This window comes from Notamacropus eugenii, chromosome 5 (genome assembly GCF_028372415.1).
Source record: "Notamacropus eugenii isolate mMacEug1 chromosome 5, mMacEug1.pri_v2, whole genome shotgun sequence".
Taxonomy (NCBI): Eukaryota; Metazoa; Chordata; class Mammalia; order Diprotodontia; family Macropodidae; genus Notamacropus; species Notamacropus eugenii.
In genome coordinates, this window is record NC_092876.1 from 89,423,710 (window position 1) to 89,442,182 (window position 18,473).

Genomic DNA, 18,473 nt, shown 5'->3' on the forward strand with positions numbered 1-18,473 from the left:
CTTTCTTGTTTTCCTACTTTCCAAGCCCATCACTGTCTCAGCAGAAAACTAGAGACTGTGCCCTTCCTCTCTAGCAATAATGTTTTTCTTAGGGTAGAGAAGGTCAACATTTAGATGGAGGAGGATAGCTTAAGGAACCCTTAGGTGCTGAGTCTTAGACACCATCATGGAATTCTCTATGATAATTCTCAAAAGGGGGCAATATGGAGGTAATTCTCAATGAATAAGAATTCCCCAAGTGATGGGGGATCAAGGGAGGATGGGAAATATCCTTCCTTAAATATCTCCAGATCCTGTAAAATAAAATCTATCTGGAATACTCTGAATGAGGGGCTTCCTGAAGACAGTGGCATGGATAAAATGACATTTTAAAGTCTCTCATAGTACTGGAACTCTTGCCCCAATTTCCTTTGTATTTCGAGGAAGATTTATCTCTGGTTCTCAGGTGAGAGAAAACCTTGCCTAGTTTCCTCTAAGGCTTCATCTTTGGATAGTGGTGGTTTTAAGTCAGATTAAAATCATATTTTCTTACATAATGGGCCATGGTTCTATATGACATTGTTTTTGTGGGACTCAGAGAGGAATATGTTAAAATCACAGTTTACTGCTCATCTTTTACATGCCCAAATTATGTTAAATATTGGTGAGGGATGGTGATTGGATAGAGAGAAATCTATGACATAATCCCTGTCTCCATGGTGCTCTCAATCTAGTTGAGGAGATAGTACATCCATGTGAAACAGACAACAATGTGAACCCATCCACAATGAAGTGATATGTTTAATATAACTAAGCTTCATGAATGTCCAGGTAAGGGGCTATGCATAGTCAAAAAGGGGAGGGATCAGTCTGGAGTTACCAGGGCAGTCTTCACAGAGGACGTAGGATTAGGTTCTTACATAAAGTATGAGAGAGCTTTGGATAGGCAAAGAGGATAGGGTAGGGAGTTCTAAGTGGGGGAACAGTAGAAATAGAATTGAGGGAAGAATGAGCATGATGTGTCTGGAAGTGGAGGGTGTGAAATGAGGAGCAATATAGGCTGTATGGGACCAGATATAAGATGACCTTGGAAGTCATGCAGAGAAGTTTAAAATTAGGAAGCCATTGTAGGTTATTGGACAGGGGATTGACATAAGAACAATTAATGTGAATGAGGTCAGGATAGTTTCTGGAACATTTCTATAATAACATTCAAATGACAATTCTCTGGGGCCGCACATGTTCCGCTAATTACCTCTTTGCCCCAAACAAATGCTTTTGTTTCTCTCCCACTTATGATAGTGACCTACTGTAGTAAACATCTATTGAATTTTCATTTTTGAATTACTTTGAAGTAACAAAAATTAAATCAGGTAATAGTGACCTATTTCATTTCTTGCACTATCTTTTTCCCTGATGCAGGTAAGGAGGCTTCTTCACAGATGTTGGTCAGGATCGAGCTCCTCAGGTGGTTCTATATTCTGCTTTATTTTTCAGAGTGAAACTCAAATCTAACATGGTGAACACCAATCACACTGTCTTCCACCCTGCTGTGTTTGTCCTGCTTGGCATCCCAGGCTTAGAGAGATATCACATCTGGCTTTCTGTCCCCTTATGCTTTATATATGCTACTGCAGTGCTGGGGAACAGTGTTCTGATCCTGGTCATTGTCACTGAGCGTAGCCTCCATGAACCAATGTACACATTTCTTTCCATGCTGGCTGGCACTGACATCCTCCTTTCCACTACCACTGCGCCCAAAGCCTTGGCCATCTTCTGGTTCCATGCACGGGATATCACCTTTGATGCTTGTGTGACCCAAGTCTTCTTTGTCCATGTGATGTTTGTGGGGGAATCAGCCATCTTGCTGGCCATGGCATTTGATCGCTATGTGGCTATTTGTGACCCACTGAGATATTCAATGATTTTGACATCACCGGTTGTGGGGAGGATGGCTTTAGCCATTGTTGTCCGGAGCTTTTGCATCATCTTCCCTGTCATCTTCCTGCTAAAGAGGCTTCCTTTCTGTAGAACCAATGTGATCCCCCATTCATACTGTGAACATATTGGGGTGGCCCGACTGGCCTGTGCTGACATTACTGTCAATATATGGTATGGCTTCTCTGTCCCCATTGTTATGGTGATCACTGATGTGGTGCTTATTGCAGTGTCCTATACCCTGATCCTCCGAGCTATCTTTCAGATGCCCTCTCAGGATGCCCGCCACAAGGCACTCAGCACCTGTGGCTCCCACCTTTGTGTCATCCTCATGTTTTATGTCCCATCCTTCTTCACTTTATTGACTCATCGTTTTGGGCGCAACATTCCACGCCATGTACACATTTTATTGGCAAACCTCTATGTGGTGGTGCCTCCCATGCTCAACCCCATTGTTTATGGGGTAAAGACGAAGCAGATCAGAGAGGCTGTGGCTCATGTTTTCATGGAGATCAAGAAATAGTTTTCCTCATCCTCACTGGATTAAGGTCTCTTTGATCACATTCTTTATCGGGATTTTTTTTCCCCTAAGAAGTCTAGCTTTGAATAAAACTTCCTAATCTGGAAGGCACCTTTCCTTTTGGATGATTTCTATGTAATTCTTTATCTCTTTCAAAGAAATCTTTAAGAATTCTTATGTACATGGTTTTGTCTTAGAAATGATATAAGTTGGATGAATTATATGATTTCTTTATCTTTTAAGAGCAAGACTTGGGTTTAAATCCTTTCTTTCTACTTATGTGACTATGGACAAGTGATTTAAATTCTGTGAACTTCAGTTTTTATTATATTTAAAGTGGGGATAATACCAATCTGCTGTATCACCATCAATAGAATGAAGGGCATGGAGGACAGGTAGCATTTCATTTTTGGTTTTGTATCCTCACTTCCTAGCATTGTGCCTGGCATATAGTAGGTACCTGACAAATGCTTAATGGTTGATAATACCACCGAATAACCCCTAACAGAGTGGTCTTGTGGAGATTAAATGAGATCATGCATATAAAATCTTTTCTCATCTTCAAAGCATTAGATAAATGTTGGCTGTTCTTGCTGTTTTCTCCTTGTCATCTTTCTTGATGGAGGTCAGATAGAACTAGACTTAGGAAAAGTTCCAGTTCTATTATTCCTTTATGTTGAGTGTTCTGTAAAATTTTCACAGATAGATAAAGTGATTATTTTTTATTGTAATTGATAAAGCTTTTGGGATGTCTGCTCATGTTCTGTAGGATCAATGAAAGCCTCTTCTGGACAACTCTGGTAGCCATCTGGACAACTGGGATGAGTTCTTGTTCCCGCCTGATTTTGATTTCTTCTTCCAGGATTATATTTTGAATGCTTTTCATTCCATATAGTTCACAGATTAAGAGCATTTGATATGGTTTAATCTATTAAAATATTGTTCTTGAATGTTTATGCACCAGTGTTATGTCCAGGCAATTGGGTCAATAGTTTTGTCTGTTTTTATGAACATTAACAGTCTATGGAACAAACTGGGAATGCCACAGGTAAGGTATATCAGTCATGCAAATGTATTTTACAGCTAACAGTGTTCCTACAGTAAAGTAAATAGCGTAAAAATGAAAGATCAATAAAATTTCTTTAGAAGTCACCCCAGGTCTAAAGATTTTATAGCTATCAAATTTGCATTGGTCATTATCGTATTGCTGAGGACTTAAATTCAACATGCAGGATGTGTGTATGCAATTCCTCAAACAGTTAATTTATTTATTGAAGAAAAAATCCAGTTATCAAGAATCTGTCAGTAAGTCAACAGAATTTACTAAAGCCCATATTAAGTGTCAAACACTGTGGGGGAGAGGAAGGGTATAAGTATTTATAGAGTCCTAGATCTTTTTATTATTTTTATTTTTACACTTGAGGAAGTTCAGATAGACAAAGGCTAAATGACTTGCTCACTGCCATATAGATAGTGTCTGAAGGCAGATTTGAATTCAGATTCCTGACTTTAAACCCAGAGCTCTATTTGATGTACCACCTAGCTGGGGAAAATAGTATTAAGAAATAGTATTGAGAAAATGAAATAGTCAGCACTTTTTTCAGCTAGTACATGTCATCACATACTCCGGTAAATAATACATTTGTATGGGTGATTTCCTAGCAGTTGCTTATATGCTCATGAGTTGGATGTTTCAAACAAGGTAATCAGTCAGCAAATATTTGTTAAAATCTTACTCTGTGCTAGGCACTTTGCTAAGTTCTGGGGATAAGGCAAACAGAAAATCAGCATTCACATATATGAGTACTTAAAAAATATATAGAAAATCAATACATAAATGCATAGAATTTTTGGGAGGGCAGAGGAGAAACTAGAAACTGAAGGATTCAGGAAAGGCCTCATGTAGAAAATGACCCTTGATCTAAGTACTGAAGGAAACTAAGGATTCTAAAAGATATAATGGAGCATAATGGCAGCCATCTCTGGAGTGGAGGGAGGGTGAGGGAAAGAAAAAAGATTTAAGGGAGGAGAAAGTGTATTCCAGGTAAAGGAGATTTGTGCAAAAACACAAAGATGAGGTTCCAGGAATTACTCCCAGTTATTCTCATATGTTCACTGTGTTTGTCATGTTGTATCTCTCCACTGGTCTTACAGCTGTTGAATTTCTTTCTGTTGTGGGCTTCATCTCCGTAGGACACCTGATATTTATCACTATTCCTGCCTTTGAGGGTTAAGTGACTTGGAAGCCTCTCTCTGATAAATACAGGCTGTCACTGATGGTAAAAGAGTCATAGACATCTTTACATAACTTTTCCAAATTTTTTTCTATTCGTGATCCTCTTTCCAGTTTCATTCTTGAATAATTTCAGAGTAAGCTAGCTTAGATGAATCTATGATCAAATCTCAAAAATAGAGCTACAATCCCTCAAAAGAATTTGGCCTAAGTATCCACACAAGAAAAAACAAAATGCATTATATATATATATATATATATATATATATATATATATATATATATATATATATATATATATAGAGAGAGAGAGAGAGAGAGAGAGAGAGAGAGAGAGAGAGAGAGAGAGAGAGAGAGAGAGAGAGAGAGAGAGAGAGAGAGAAGTCTCCAAAATGATATGCAGTTGGATGGGTAACCATAATGGGGGGGGATCCCTTTGGTAAATATGAGTTGAACAAATACTATGGATAGACCATGTATTGGGTTCATCGTTGAAGTAGAAGAAAAAAATTACCTTTGGAAAGCTGTAAAGTTCTTTTAATGACTGAAAGTTTATTCCTGAAACAAAAAATGTGTCATTTTTATTACCAATATTTGCCCCACTTGGTTGTAGGAATGAGCATCCTGAAACACTGAAATATCTGAATAACTGAAATTGAACATCTCCAAAGGCAAATAGATAAGTGAATGGTAGATATGAAAGTTCTTTAAAAAGACTAAGGTTACTCATTCTGTCTCTCAGTCTCACAGATATCAAGTAGAAACCCTGAGCAAAGCTCCATTTCTGCCTCTGGGTTCTATGGAGGCCCTGAGTCACTGGAGATTTGTTTTTTCTAATACTATTAACTCTTTCCCCCTTTTCCAGTGCATTTCCCCCTCTGACTTCTAGTAATTAGCACTCTACTTGTTGGAATCAACAAATCCAGTTCAAATCTAGTCTTAGATGCCTACTGTGTGACCTTAGACAAGTCCCTTAGCCTCTGGTTGCCTCAATTTCCTTATCTGTAAAATGAGGATAATGATAGTATCTACTTTCCAAGGTTGTTATGAGAATCAAATGAGATCATACTTACAAAGTATCTGACGCATAGTAAATGCCATATAAATATTATTGTTATTAATTATTTGCATCCATTTAGATTTTACCCAGTAGAATGTAAACTCCTTGACAACAAGGACTACTTTGTTTTTGTCTTTGTATTTCCGGTACCCACATTACTGTTCAAGTAAGGATGAGATTGGATAATCACTGAGTTCCCTTCCAGTTTTGTGATCAGGTGTTCTTATGCATGATGGGAGCACCTTTGCTCCAGGGGAGCTCATCTGTCTGGGATTCCTGCCCCTTTGGTCTATGCAGATAATTCTCACAGTGTAGAAGATGCTAGATATAGAACTGAGATAGGAATTATATGGACACTATAGTTCCCACTATAGTAGGGAACTTTATGGTCAATGTGGCTTGCCACAGGTAGGGAAATAAGAAGACTAGGTATGACTCCTAATCTCCTTGTCTTAACTTTCCTACATCCCATTTCACACCAGCCTACAAAAGAATGATAGATTGAGGGTAAAACAGGATTATGTTTGGGGAGGGGCAAAGATCAAGGAGAGATATTTGAGCACAAATTCATAAAGACATAGCATGGTACAGTGGAAAAAGCACTGAATTTGGATTCAGAAGAGAGGTTCAAATTCCAGCTTGCTATCAAAGAGACCTTAGGCAAGTCATTTTCCTTTCCTAGTCTTTAGTGTCCTAGCTTTGCAACATGAGGGAGTGGACTAGATGATCTATAAGGTCTTTTCTAGCTTGAGAGCTATGAATCTATGACCTTATCATAATATGTCTTCAAACTATATTTGCAACCTTCTTTTATATTATTTCCTTTCACATACTCCATACTCCAGGTAATTTGGAATTCTAGTCGATCCCTAAACTCAACATTCCATCCTTGTCCTCATGTATTTATATAAGCTGTGCTTTGTGCCTGCAATGCATTTTTTTCCTCAGTTATACCCCCTCCCTCTGAGGTTTTATCATTTTTCAAGGTTCAACCCAGGTGCTACTTCTTATGTGAAGCTTTCCTTGACCTCTCTTAATTACTCTCCAAAGTACTTTGAAGCTAGGTGACACAGTGGCTAAAGTGCTGGTCCTGGAGTCAGAAAGACCTGAGTTCAAATCCAGCTGCAGAATTTGTTAGCTGTGTGACCTTGGGAAGGTCACCTAACCTCTGTTTGTTTCAGTTTCCTCATCTGTAAAATGAGGATAATAATAGTACTTACCTTTTGGGGTTGTTGTGAGAAAGGATCAAATGAGATCATACTTGTATAGTATCTGGCACATAGTAAGTGCTACATAAATGTTAGTTATTGTTGTATCCACGTGGGTTTTACTCAGCAGAATGACAGCAAAGAGTGTCTTGTTTTTGTCTTTATGTTCATGGTACTCAGTACCATGCTTGATAAATAGTGCTTCATAAATGTTTGTTGAATTGAATTGTAGTTTATGGGGGTAAAAGTAGGAAAACAAACTTATAGTGGGTATAAAAACATAATGATAGAATCTATGGATCTTATTCTAAAATATTCCCAATAACAGCCACAGAGTGATCAGCACACTAACTGGTTAAACTAGTTCAGTTGCTTTCATCTATGTTGTAGAGGGGTTGCAATCTTCACTTGATGGAGGGACTACCCACACAGGTTATATCACAGCTCCTTCATGAATTGAAGTCTTCTCAGAGGTGGAATTAAGCCCAGTGTGGTTATATTCCCTCATTCCATAGAAGTATGTAATTAATGTTCCTTGATGGCAATGGCTATGCCCAGTGCCTACGACAATGCAATGGCTATGGTAGGCTACTGATAAATTCTTATTTAATTGAATTGGATTGAACTGAACTTAGTTGGCATCTTTCCCTGGCTCAGACATGTGGCCAGGAGGAATGATCCCTGGTGAGCATGTTGTAGAGGTAAATCCTCTTCAGATACAAGTTAGACTAGATGCTGTCTGAGATCCCTTCTAAACTCTGAGATTCTGTGAGTTAACAAGAACTTGGAATAAAAATGATTATCTTACTAAAATCATCTTTTGAATAAAAAATACTTTTTACATTTGCCAGTGTATTCCTCATACTTCTTCTCAGAGGATGAATTCTCAACAAAAAAAAGAGAAAAAATTCAATGACTCTAACTAGTATATCGAAATATTTTAATATTATCTTTTACATATAATGTATCACTCTCAACTTTCCCTCTTGGGAGGTGGAGGGTGGTTCTCAATAAAGAATGAAAAAGAAAATAAATCAATGAAACTAAATAACATATAAAAATGGTCTTATATTTTATATATATGTATACACACATATACATACATACATACATATATACATACATACATACATATATAATATTCTATACCCATAGTGCCTGTGTTTTTTTAAACAATAACTTTTTGCTAAGCACAAAGTCAGGCAAGAGTCATTTAAGATAAGGAAAAAAGAAAAGTATTAAGATGCTCAAAACAGACTCCAAGTGGACAGGTAAAGAGGTTTTTATCCTGTAGATATAATCCTTAAAGAGTATGCCTGTATTTCATTGATTTCTCGTTCTTTCTTTGTGAATTCTTAACTTGCATGGTGCACTTTTTTCTCCTCCTGGGATTTCCTGAGATTGACAACAAGGCCCTAGAGTCAAAAGATGGGCTTGAGTACTGACCACATCTAGCTCTAGTGGTATGCCTTAGGGCAAGTCGCTGGATCTCTTTAAGCATTGCTTTCCTCATTTTTAAACTAACTCCCTCAGAAAAGTGTTTTTTTAATATAAATCTTAAAGTGTTATATGTGTAACACATTAAAATTATGGTTATAATTCTTCTCATATTCATCCTTATTCATTCATCTTTAAGGACCACCACCCCTGTGGTCTTCCATCTCTTTAGTCAATAATCAGTCAGACAATAAACATTTATTAAGTACTTCTTATGTGCCAGGCACTGTACTAAGTGTTGAGGATACAATTACAAAAAAGAAAGATAATTGCTGGTCTCAAGGATCTTATAATCTAATGGGGTAGGTTCTTCCACAATGGAGATCTTCAAGCAAAGATTACATGGTCACTTGTCGCGGATGCTCTAGAAGAGATTCTTTTTCAGGTATGAGTTGGACTTGGCAGCTGAGGTCTCTTTCAACTTTGAAATTCTGTGATACTGTTCAGTCTTCTTAGAAAGAGGCCTCATGTAGTTGTCCCTTGAAAAATATCTTGTTTGCCTAAAGGGAATCCAATCTACTCACATAGACTACAACAACTCTAACCTTGACTAATCATACATTTCATTCTCCTTCTGTTCCCATGTCCTGCTAGTTTTAAAAGAGGTGGAAATCTGGGAGAAAAGGCATTGAGAGATGAATGAATGGGTCAAGTGAGTTGGGGGTGTTACGTGGGGAGAAGCAAGGAATAAGTTAGAAGAACAATAGGGGATGGGACATATGAGTGGATGTAGGGTGGAAAGCAGTTAGGATACAGGAAATATTATAAAGAACTGTACCCTATACATAAGACATCACATAATTTGGTATTTTGTTTCATCTCAGTGATAGGGATTTTCTTAACTACTCCATACCGCTCAGAATCATCATGCAGATTTTTCTTTGCAAGGGACTGAGTGGGTTCCAGAGCTCCTTGGGGGAGAGGCACATATAGTTCCAGAGTTCTTTCAGGAAACACATGTGGGGAGAGAACCAGGAAACATATGGGAAAAGATTTCCTCAACTAACCCCTGATTTATTTATTTCTAGCTCGATTGTTTAGAGACTGATAGAATCTAATCTATTCTACCAGTCTTGTCCTACTTGGGCAAAATTAGGCTCCCTCTCGTTTGAGCTATTTTTTCACTCCCAACTGAAAAGTTCATGCACTCTTGTGCATTTTAAAAATGATCTTAATATGCAGAACTTCTCTAATATCAGTTTACTATAGGGAAAAGGAATTTACTTGTTATTTTAAAAATTTAGGATAGTTTTTTGTGTAGCCAGAGTTAGTGGCAAAGAGTAAAGCTGATGAGTGTAGGTTAAGGGCAATCTCTTTTTTTTTTCCTTTTCTCTCCCCAAAATGGAACCAGTTCTCAGGACTTCAGAGTTGATGATTACGAGAGTGCAACACAGAGAATTTTCCCTCTAAAGAAGTATTTGGGTTACTGATAACCTATGAGTTCCCTCTTCAGGAAGACTGGAAATTTGAGCAAAGTGGTTGTTTGGTGTTGATCGAAAAAAAATCACAGAATGGTTCCCTGTCTTGTGTTTGATGTATTTTCGACAGTTTCACAGGGTTTTTCTCACTACCAATCTATTTTTCATTACTCTGACAACCTTGTTTTATTTGTGTCCTGTGCTACCCACATCACCACCTCCTCATTATGAAAACTTTCACTTCTTAGATAGACAGAGAATTGACTCAACTTTCAAGGATTCCAAGTTATTGTCTTTCTTTCTTTCTACCCTTCAAGTCCTCCAATTGAATTTGAATTATGGTGGCACTAAGAATTGAAGACAAAGTACCACATATTAAGAACCTAAGATCAGAGAAGTGCTTTGCAGATGACATATAATTGGGTTTCATCACAGAGAATGACTTATCTGAGACCAGATCAGACCAGAGAATATTTATTTATTGGATTATTCATCACAAATAGCAGCAATTTTTGTTGGGAAAAATAGGGAATCTGAAGGGAATCTGTTACATCAGTTCTCCTTAATAATATCAAGTTACATTTATATATGACTAAGATTTACAAAACACTTTCTGCACAGCAACCCTGTGAAGTAGGTAGTCCAAGAATCATAAGGCTTAGAGAAATTTAGTGACTTGCTTGTGTTCTCCCACATAGTAAATATCAGAGGTGGTGTTCAAACTGAAGCCTCCTGACTTCAGGTTCACTGCTTTTCCCACTATACTATGGTTTCCCAAAGTTGTTATGACCAAGCTTGTCCTCCCTGGCTTCTCTCAAGTTCCAGCTCAAATATTGCCTTCTCCAAAATGCCTTTCCAATTCCACTTATTCCTAGTGCTTTTCTCTTATTAATTTTTGTCAGTTCTTATTTTATTTGTCCATAGCTGTTTTCTTATCTTCCCAATTAGACTGTGACCTCTTTGAGAGCAAGGCCTGTTTTTTGCTTTCATTGTGCCCCCTGAACTTAGTATAGTACCTGACATATAATAGACACTGTTGTTTGACTAAGAGGTTTACATAGAAAAACTGTTTAGTGAGTGGTTTGGAATTTAACTCCCCTGCTTGGCATTTAAAACCCCTCTCACTCTGTCTCCAGCCTATGTTTTCAGACTTCTTTCAGAACATTCTATAATTCAAATTAACTTGCTTGCTGTCCCCGTACATAAGACATTCTATCTCCCATCTCTGTTCCTTTGCACAGGTCAACCTCCTTCCTGAGGAATGCACTATATTTTCCACATCATTATTTTTGCTCTCTTCCTCCCAAGTTCAGTGTGAACTCTACCCTCTACGCAGGTATTTTCTGGTCCCCTCTGCTGCTAGTGCCTCCCATTCTGCAACTGACTTAAATTTATCTGTTATTTGCCTAACATATGTTTTATATATACTTATATGTGGACATAGAATCACAGAATTTAAGAGTTGGAAAGTACCTCAATAGCCATCTAATCTTATCTGTACACTAAAGAAAAAATATATTGTTTCTTCTTATAGAATATAAGCCCCTTGTGGGCAGGGTCTGCTTTATTTTTGTCTTTATTTTCCAGTATCTAGCATAGAGCCTGGCACATAGCAGGCACTTAATGCATGTTTGTTGATTAATCTATTAATTAATTATAAAATTCTATAAAGCTGTACAGCTTCTTGGAGTAGAGAACTCAGGATGAGCTCTCCTTTGCAAATATTTGAGGTTGTGCTTTGACAAAGAAAATTAGCAAAAATAAAACAGGGCTCCTGCTTCATTCCATAAACAGCATCCCTAAGGGGATCATTTGCATTGCTAGACCTGTCAATCATCTCTAGTCACTAGCTAACCAAGTGGTAGGACTGAAGAAAAGAGGAAAAAATCATTTAACCCCTTCATCTATTATACCTGCAACTATTACCACTGTATCCCCTTATGTGTCTTGTAAAGAATCATTCACCATTTAGAACCAAGGACTCTGATTTAAGCAAATGAACTTCCCTTGCCTCAGGCCTCAACTCAGGAGGTTCACAAATGGGAGCTACTTTCTGGACATTTTGCCACCCTGCCCAAGTACCTTCTGGAAGCCCAGCCTGAGTTCCTGGGTTCTGAAAGCATATACCATAGGGTTGAGGGCTGGGGGAATGACGTTATGCAGTACATTGAGGAGCACAGGGATGAGGGGAAACTTCCTCCCTGCCAAGTGTGTGACAGATACCACAATGATAGCTGTGTAGAAGAAGAGGATGAGGATGAGGTGGGAGCTGCATGTACTGAGGGCCTTTGAAATGGCTTCAGTGGAATTCAGCTTCAGCACCGAGCGTAGGATCAGGACATAGGAGGAAAAGACCAGGGCCATATCACTTCCAATCATGACCCAAGCCAGGACCAGCTGGTAAAATCTGTTGACTGTGATGTCATCACAGGCCAGGCTGATGACCCCCAAGTTAGAGCACAAGCAATGTTCAATCTCATTTCCAGAGCAGTAATGTCTCATGGCAGCCAGCACAGGCACTGGCAAGACCAGCAGGCTATTTCTGATCATCACAGACAATGCAGCTTTGAAGATGAAGGTATCTGTGACAAGAGAAGGATAATAAAGAGGGTGGCAAATGGCCACATACCTGTCAAAAGCCATGCAGAGGAAAATGCCTGACTCCATTCCCACAAACCAGTGAATAGCATATATCTGAGTAAAACATTCAGGGAGGCTGATGATTTTGGCATTGAACCAGAAGATGGCTAGGATCTTGGGCATGATGGTGGTGGCTAGGCCTACATCCACTACAGAAAGAATGCCTAGGAACTTGTACATGGGTTTGTGCAAAGTCAGATCCTTCCATATAGTTATCAGGATGAGGAAATTGGCACTGAGGGCTAAGAGGTAGAGCAGAAGCAGGGGGAGAGAAAGCCAGTGCTGCCATCTGTGGATGCCTGGGAACCCCATTAGGATGAACTCTGAGATCTTGAGGTGAGAGCTGTTTATGGCTCTGGGAACAGGAATCATAGCTCAAGATATCTTCTTATTATCTGTCTGAGAGGGAAGGGGATGTAAAAAAAGTCTACGATTGGAACATCAGATAGTGCCAGAACTGAAGGTGAAGGGCATGCCGCTTTTGTCCAAGTCATTCATGTCTGTTCATGGCATTCAATTCTTCTCTGGACATTGGAGGGAGTCTAAATGAGTAAAGAAGACATGAACAGAAAAGGTTTTGTAGGAAAGATTAGAGTATGAACAAAGAGAAGGCTGAAGGGCTATTTGATATTGCCTCCCAAACCATGAAGGACATTTTTCTCAGCTGTGTTGTCAGACTTTCCCTCCTTTAAAACCTTATTCACTTGCCACTGACTCCAGGAAGCCTTTCCTGAACAATATTTGCTGCCTAGCCATATGTTGGGGATGGCAATCTCTCTTCATTTTTTTTCTAGCATGGTGGGCACCTCTTTGTATGAAGAAACTATTTAGATCCTTGTCTTTTCTCCAATTGGATTGCAAGGTCTTTGATAACAGGTTCTATGTCTTATTTCATTTCCATATAACCAGTACCAAATATAGTGTCTTTCACATAACTGGGGCTTCATAGATATAAACTGACTTTATTTGAATCTGGAGAGATGATAGCTAGATATCAGGAAGAACTTACTTAATTTGGAAAGAAGAAAAACCTGGAGGAGGTTCCTGAAGGAAAGAAAAGGGTGGTAGTCTCTGCTCCTGAAAGGTTTAGACTTTCATTTGCTAGAAGATAGGGGACTGCTCCCAGTGATTTTTCTAGATATTTCTTGACTCTGGGGTTCTTAGGTGTGTATATAGATCTATGATTCTAGAACAGAGGTTATTAATCTTTTTTGTTTCATAGACATCACTGGCAGGCTGGCAAAGTCTGTGGACAACTTCTTAGAATATATTTTAAAAAATCATAATAGAAGGAAATGCTAAATTTCAGTTAGAAGTTAGTGAAAACAAAGATGTATTTTTTCACACCCAAGTTCCCAGATCCCAAAAATATATCTTGGGGGCTTTTAGTCCCTTAGGTTAAGAAATCCATATTCTGGAAACTTCAAGTTATTACCAGCAATATCTCTCTGACTAAGAATCTTGTTACCCTTGTGGCCAAAGAGATGAATACTATTCCATTTCCAATGACCCTTTTCCACCCAAGAATGAAGAGGCTCAGAGATTAAGAGAAAAAAGATGTAGTTTAAGGGGAGGTGAGAAAGCTAAAGAAATTAAAGACTGAGAAGGAAAGAGAGAGACAGACATGGAACATAGAAAGAAAACGTTCTTCAAGTCAGCCTTCTAGGAGTTACTTACAGTGAGAAGGTGTAGGATTGTCCTCATGCCAAGGAATAGTCATCAATATCCAGATTTGACGATCTGATGAGTTTGGACTTTTTAAGAATGGGGGAGGGAATCTTGTCTTAATTCCTAGGGACTGAGCTCTTGGTACCAATTAGAGTTCAATTCAGTAGAGATGGTCTGACTCAAAATTGATCTTCCATAATTCTCTAATGAATCTCTCTCAAGTGCCTCAAGTTTCCATTCCTGACTTCATTCAACAGCTCAGAGATGTTGTCACTGCTTCTGGTTGCTTCTTTTATAGCACATCTTGGGCTCTCCAGGGAAACACAGGCTCTCAACACTATGGACAGCATAAACGCTTATTGAACACCTTCTGTGGAGGAAGGAAGTGTGTGTCATCATTTGAGGTGCAGGGGAGGGTAGTGGGCACAAAGTTTTGATATCTTTTTCCTCAAGGAACTGTAAGTGTAGAATGGGAATAAGGACAACAAAAAACACACAATATGAGATATTAAGTGCATTAGAGAATGACAGAATAATGCACAATGTGAAGCCTGTCATCACTAAATGGGGAGGTCAGAGAAAGTCATCTAGAGGAAGGGGAATCTGATTTGGTTTTTAAAGGAAGGATTTGCTGTTGTTGAGTAATTTTTCAGTCATGTCTGACTCTTCATGACCCCATTTGAGGTTTTCTTGGCAAAGGTACTGGAGTGGTTTGCCATTTCCTTCTCTGGCTCACTTTGCAGATGATGAATTGAAGCAAACAGAGTGAAGTGACTTGCCCAGAGTCACACATGGTGTCTGAGGCCAGATTTAAACTCATGAAGATGACCCTTCCTGATCCCAGGCTCAGTATTCTATCTACTGCACCACCTAGATGCCCCTAAACGATGAATAGGAATTCAATAAATGAAGAGGAGATTCCAGGCATAGGGCACAGTGTAACTCAAGGCAAGGTCCAATAAATCAACATGCATTCGTTAAATATAATAAGCCTAGAAAGTGAGGCTTTAGCTAGATTGTGAAAGACTTCAATGGCTAAAAAGTTCATATTTGATCCTAGAGGCAACAGGGAACCACTAGAAATCCTAGAGGCAACAGGTGAGAGACATGTTCAGTCCTATGCTTTATTGACAAATAAAGAAGTTATTGCAGTAGTCCATGAATGTGGCAATGAGGACCTGAACTAGAGTGGTTGTGGTGTGAACCGAGAGAGAAGAGGATAGATGTGTAGGGATGTGTAGGTAGAATTGACAAGATTTGGCAACTTCTTGTATGCATGTGTGCATGTGCGTGTGCATGTGTGCGTGTGTGCGTGTGCGTGTGTGTAGAAGTTTAGAGTTCAAGATGACTCTGAGGCTTCACAATTAGATGACTAAAAGGATGACGATACCTGCAACAGAAATGAACAAATTTAAAAGAGGAGTATGTTTTTGAGGAAGAATAGTTATCTTTTATACATATTAAGTTTGAGATTTCTAAGAGCTATCCAGTTGGAAATATACAACAAGTAGTCTGGTTTGGCTGAAGCATAGGTTGTAGTCTCACTTCAAGCACTCACAGTATCCTGTTTGGTTCCTTCCACTTACTCTTGGGTTCCACACTTTCAGTAGCTGCCAATGTGGGTCATTGGCATGTACCATCTCCAGTAAAGCGTGTCACAAATATCCCAACATCTTCTCTAAGTTCAGATAGATGAATCATGCCTTATATCTCTCAAGCAGGGAATGATTTTACCCAAAGACCATCACAAGACAGTGCTTAGTTATAACTCCCAAATAATCCCCCCCAAGAGTATGGGAAAGAACATTTCATTACAATTACCCTAGCAAATAAGAAAAGTGAAATGTAATAAGTTTGTTTTCTAGCTTTTCACCAACTCTTGAAAGGATTAGATCTGGATGAACAACCAAAGCAACTTGGGTTCCATTCTCAGAGTTAGCTAATTTGTCATTTGATATGTTAGGGAACTTGAACTTCCTTGGTTTTTACCAACAGCTCTTAAAATATATGGGCAACCCTCAGAATCCCTGAATTTAAGAATCAGAAGCTGAAAGGGACCTTAGCAGTCATCTAGTTATCTTGCATAACCTATATATGAATTTAATCCCTACCTGATAAGAGGTCATCCACCTTCTGCATTAAGACCTGCAAGGATGGAGAACCTACCAACTGCTGGAGCAGTCTATCTTATTTTTGGATGCTTTTAATTTTGGACAATTTTTTCCAGACTATATTGTCTCTTTGCAACTTCTCCCCATTGCTTCTAGTTTGTTCTCTTGGGGCAATCTACTCTTTTTTTTCACACAACAACCCTTTAAATAAAGATAACTATAGTATTTCTCCTGAGTCTTCCAGGATAAACACACCCAATTGCTTCAGTTGTTCTTCATTTGACAAATACTTAAGACCCTTTACTATACTAATTGCTCTCCAGTTTTTCAAGATCCTTACTAAATGTTGGTGCTCATAACTGAATACAACACTCTGGATGAAGTCTGATAAGCAAAGAGTGCATAGGAATGATCTAATTCCTGATAGTCATATCTCTCAATGCAGTCCAAGATTGCATTAGTGTTTTCTTGGACTGCTACATCACTTTGCTGAGTCATATTGAGCTTGCAGTACACTAAGACCACCAGATCTTTTTCAGAGCAATTGCTATCATAGATCACAATATTGCAGAGTTGGAGATTGAACTAAGAGGTCATCAATTTCAATCCCCTCATTGTATAGAATGTTGAAAACTAAAATAAATACATCAAAAAAACCCCTACTCTTTATATATAAAATAAGGTTCGCCTGTTCAGAGTTGCTAGAGTTGCTGGAGAAGGGGAAGGGGTCACTTTTTACCATTTCCAACAAGGCAGACACTTTGTAAGCCCTAAGTACTATATTTGACTTTCAATGCTCGAGAACTCTATACTTAGTCTTATGTATCACTATATTTCTCAATGATAGTCCATCAAATGAATTCTCCTACTCTTCTGTCCTCTGACCCTTTCTCCTTCCCCTCCACTTAATTCTTTTGTTCTTTTTTTTTGCAGATGACATGTACAACATGAAAGATTCCAATGTCACCTTTGTAAATCTTGTATATTTCACCCTATTGGCAGTCCCTGGCCTGGAATGTGTGCAGCACTGAATGGGGATTCCATTTTGCATCATGATCCTCCTTGCTCTTATGGGGAACTGTACCATCTTGTCTGCTATCTGGAGGGACCCATCATTCCACAAACCCATATACCTTCTCTTGGTAATGTTGACCATCAATGACATTGGCATTTTTCCTGTCCTGTTCTCTAAAACTGAGGCCATCCTCTGGTTCAACCTCAAAGAGATTGAATTTAATATCTGTCTGACCCAAATGTTTTTGTGCATTCCCTGGCAGGGTTCAAAACTGGAATCCTGGTAGTCATGACATTGCATCACTATGTAGTCATATACTGGCCCCCTAAAGTACACAGTTATCCTGACCCCACAAGTCCTGCTGGGGATTGTGGTGATGGTAGTTATGATGGCTGTACTTGTCATCTCTTATCCCATCCTTACTAAAATGAGGCTAAAATTTCATTTCACAGTAGCAACTCATGGCATCAGAAACTGGCTGTAGATGACACTCGAGTCAATAAGTTCTATGGTTTGGCTGTTATTCTGAGTTTGTGTTGGTATGATAGCTCCTTCATCTTTATTTCCTACATTCTTGTCTTCAGGACTAAGGCTTCCTGGGAAGGAGGCCAGGGTCAAAGCAGTCAACACCTGCATAGCCCACATCACCATTACTGTACTCAGCTATTCACTGGCACTCTTCTTTTTGGCTCACTGATATGGTCACCATGTAGCTTCTTATGTCCACATTCTCCTGGCTAACATCTACCTATTAGTTCTTCCTATTGCAAATCTCATTGTTCATATGGTGAAGACCAAGGAGATCTGTGTTAGAGTGATCATCATGATTTTTCTTCAGAGACAAAGGCCTACATCTTTACTCATTTATGAGGCAGGAATGAGCCTATGCATTTGGTAAGCATATGGCTTTGTCCCTGGGAGCATTTTTCTACGTCTATATCCAGGAATAATTGTGTTAATGACATGGGCTCTGAATGACAGTCTGAAAGACCCATGAAGAAGACGGTTTTCTCATTTCCTTGAACTTGATTATATGGTCTGAAACTATGGGGCCACCTGCCTAGTGCAAAGACCCAAAAAACACTTGTGAATTTTTGCAAAGGGTCAGGAGGTTAGAATTAGAAAGTCATTAAATCAAGAACCTTGGGGGTCACTAGAAATAAATTTCCTAAAAAGAGCAAAGACT

General features: G+C 38.8%; 2 protein-coding genes and 1 pseudogene across 2 annotated transcripts; 2 read left to right on the forward strand and 1 right to left on the reverse strand.

The window, feature by feature from the left end:
* Positions 1-748: 748 nt before the first annotated feature.
* LOC140507533 (olfactory receptor 52A1-like) lies at positions 749-18,185 on the forward strand (annotated as a pseudogene).
* Positions 1,457-2,480, forward strand: LOC140504820 (olfactory receptor 52B2-like). Its single transcript, XM_072610171.1, has one exon. It carries the CDS (start codon positions 1,496-1,498, stop codon positions 2,438-2,440), a length of 945 nt encoding a protein of 314 aa, XP_072466272.1. The 5' UTR covers positions 1,457-1,495; the 3' UTR covers positions 2,441-2,480.
* On the reverse strand, positions 11,900-12,865 carry OR56B4 (olfactory receptor family 56 subfamily B member 4). Its single transcript, XM_072610170.1, has one exon. The coding sequence runs from the start codon at positions 12,863-12,865 to the stop codon at positions 11,900-11,902; it is 966 nt and encodes a 321-aa protein (XP_072466271.1).
* Positions 18,186-18,473: the final 288 nt, after the last annotated feature.

What these genes read in the sequence shown, in the direction of transcription:
- LOC140504820 (XM_072610171.1), top strand. Translation starts at nt 1,496, where the DNA reads ATGGTGAACACCAATCACACTGTCTTCCACCCTGCTGTGTTTGTCCTG.
- OR56B4 (XM_072610170.1), bottom strand. Translation starts at nt 12,865, where the DNA reads ATGATTCCTGTTCCCAGAGCCATAAACAGCTCTCACCTCAAGATCTCA.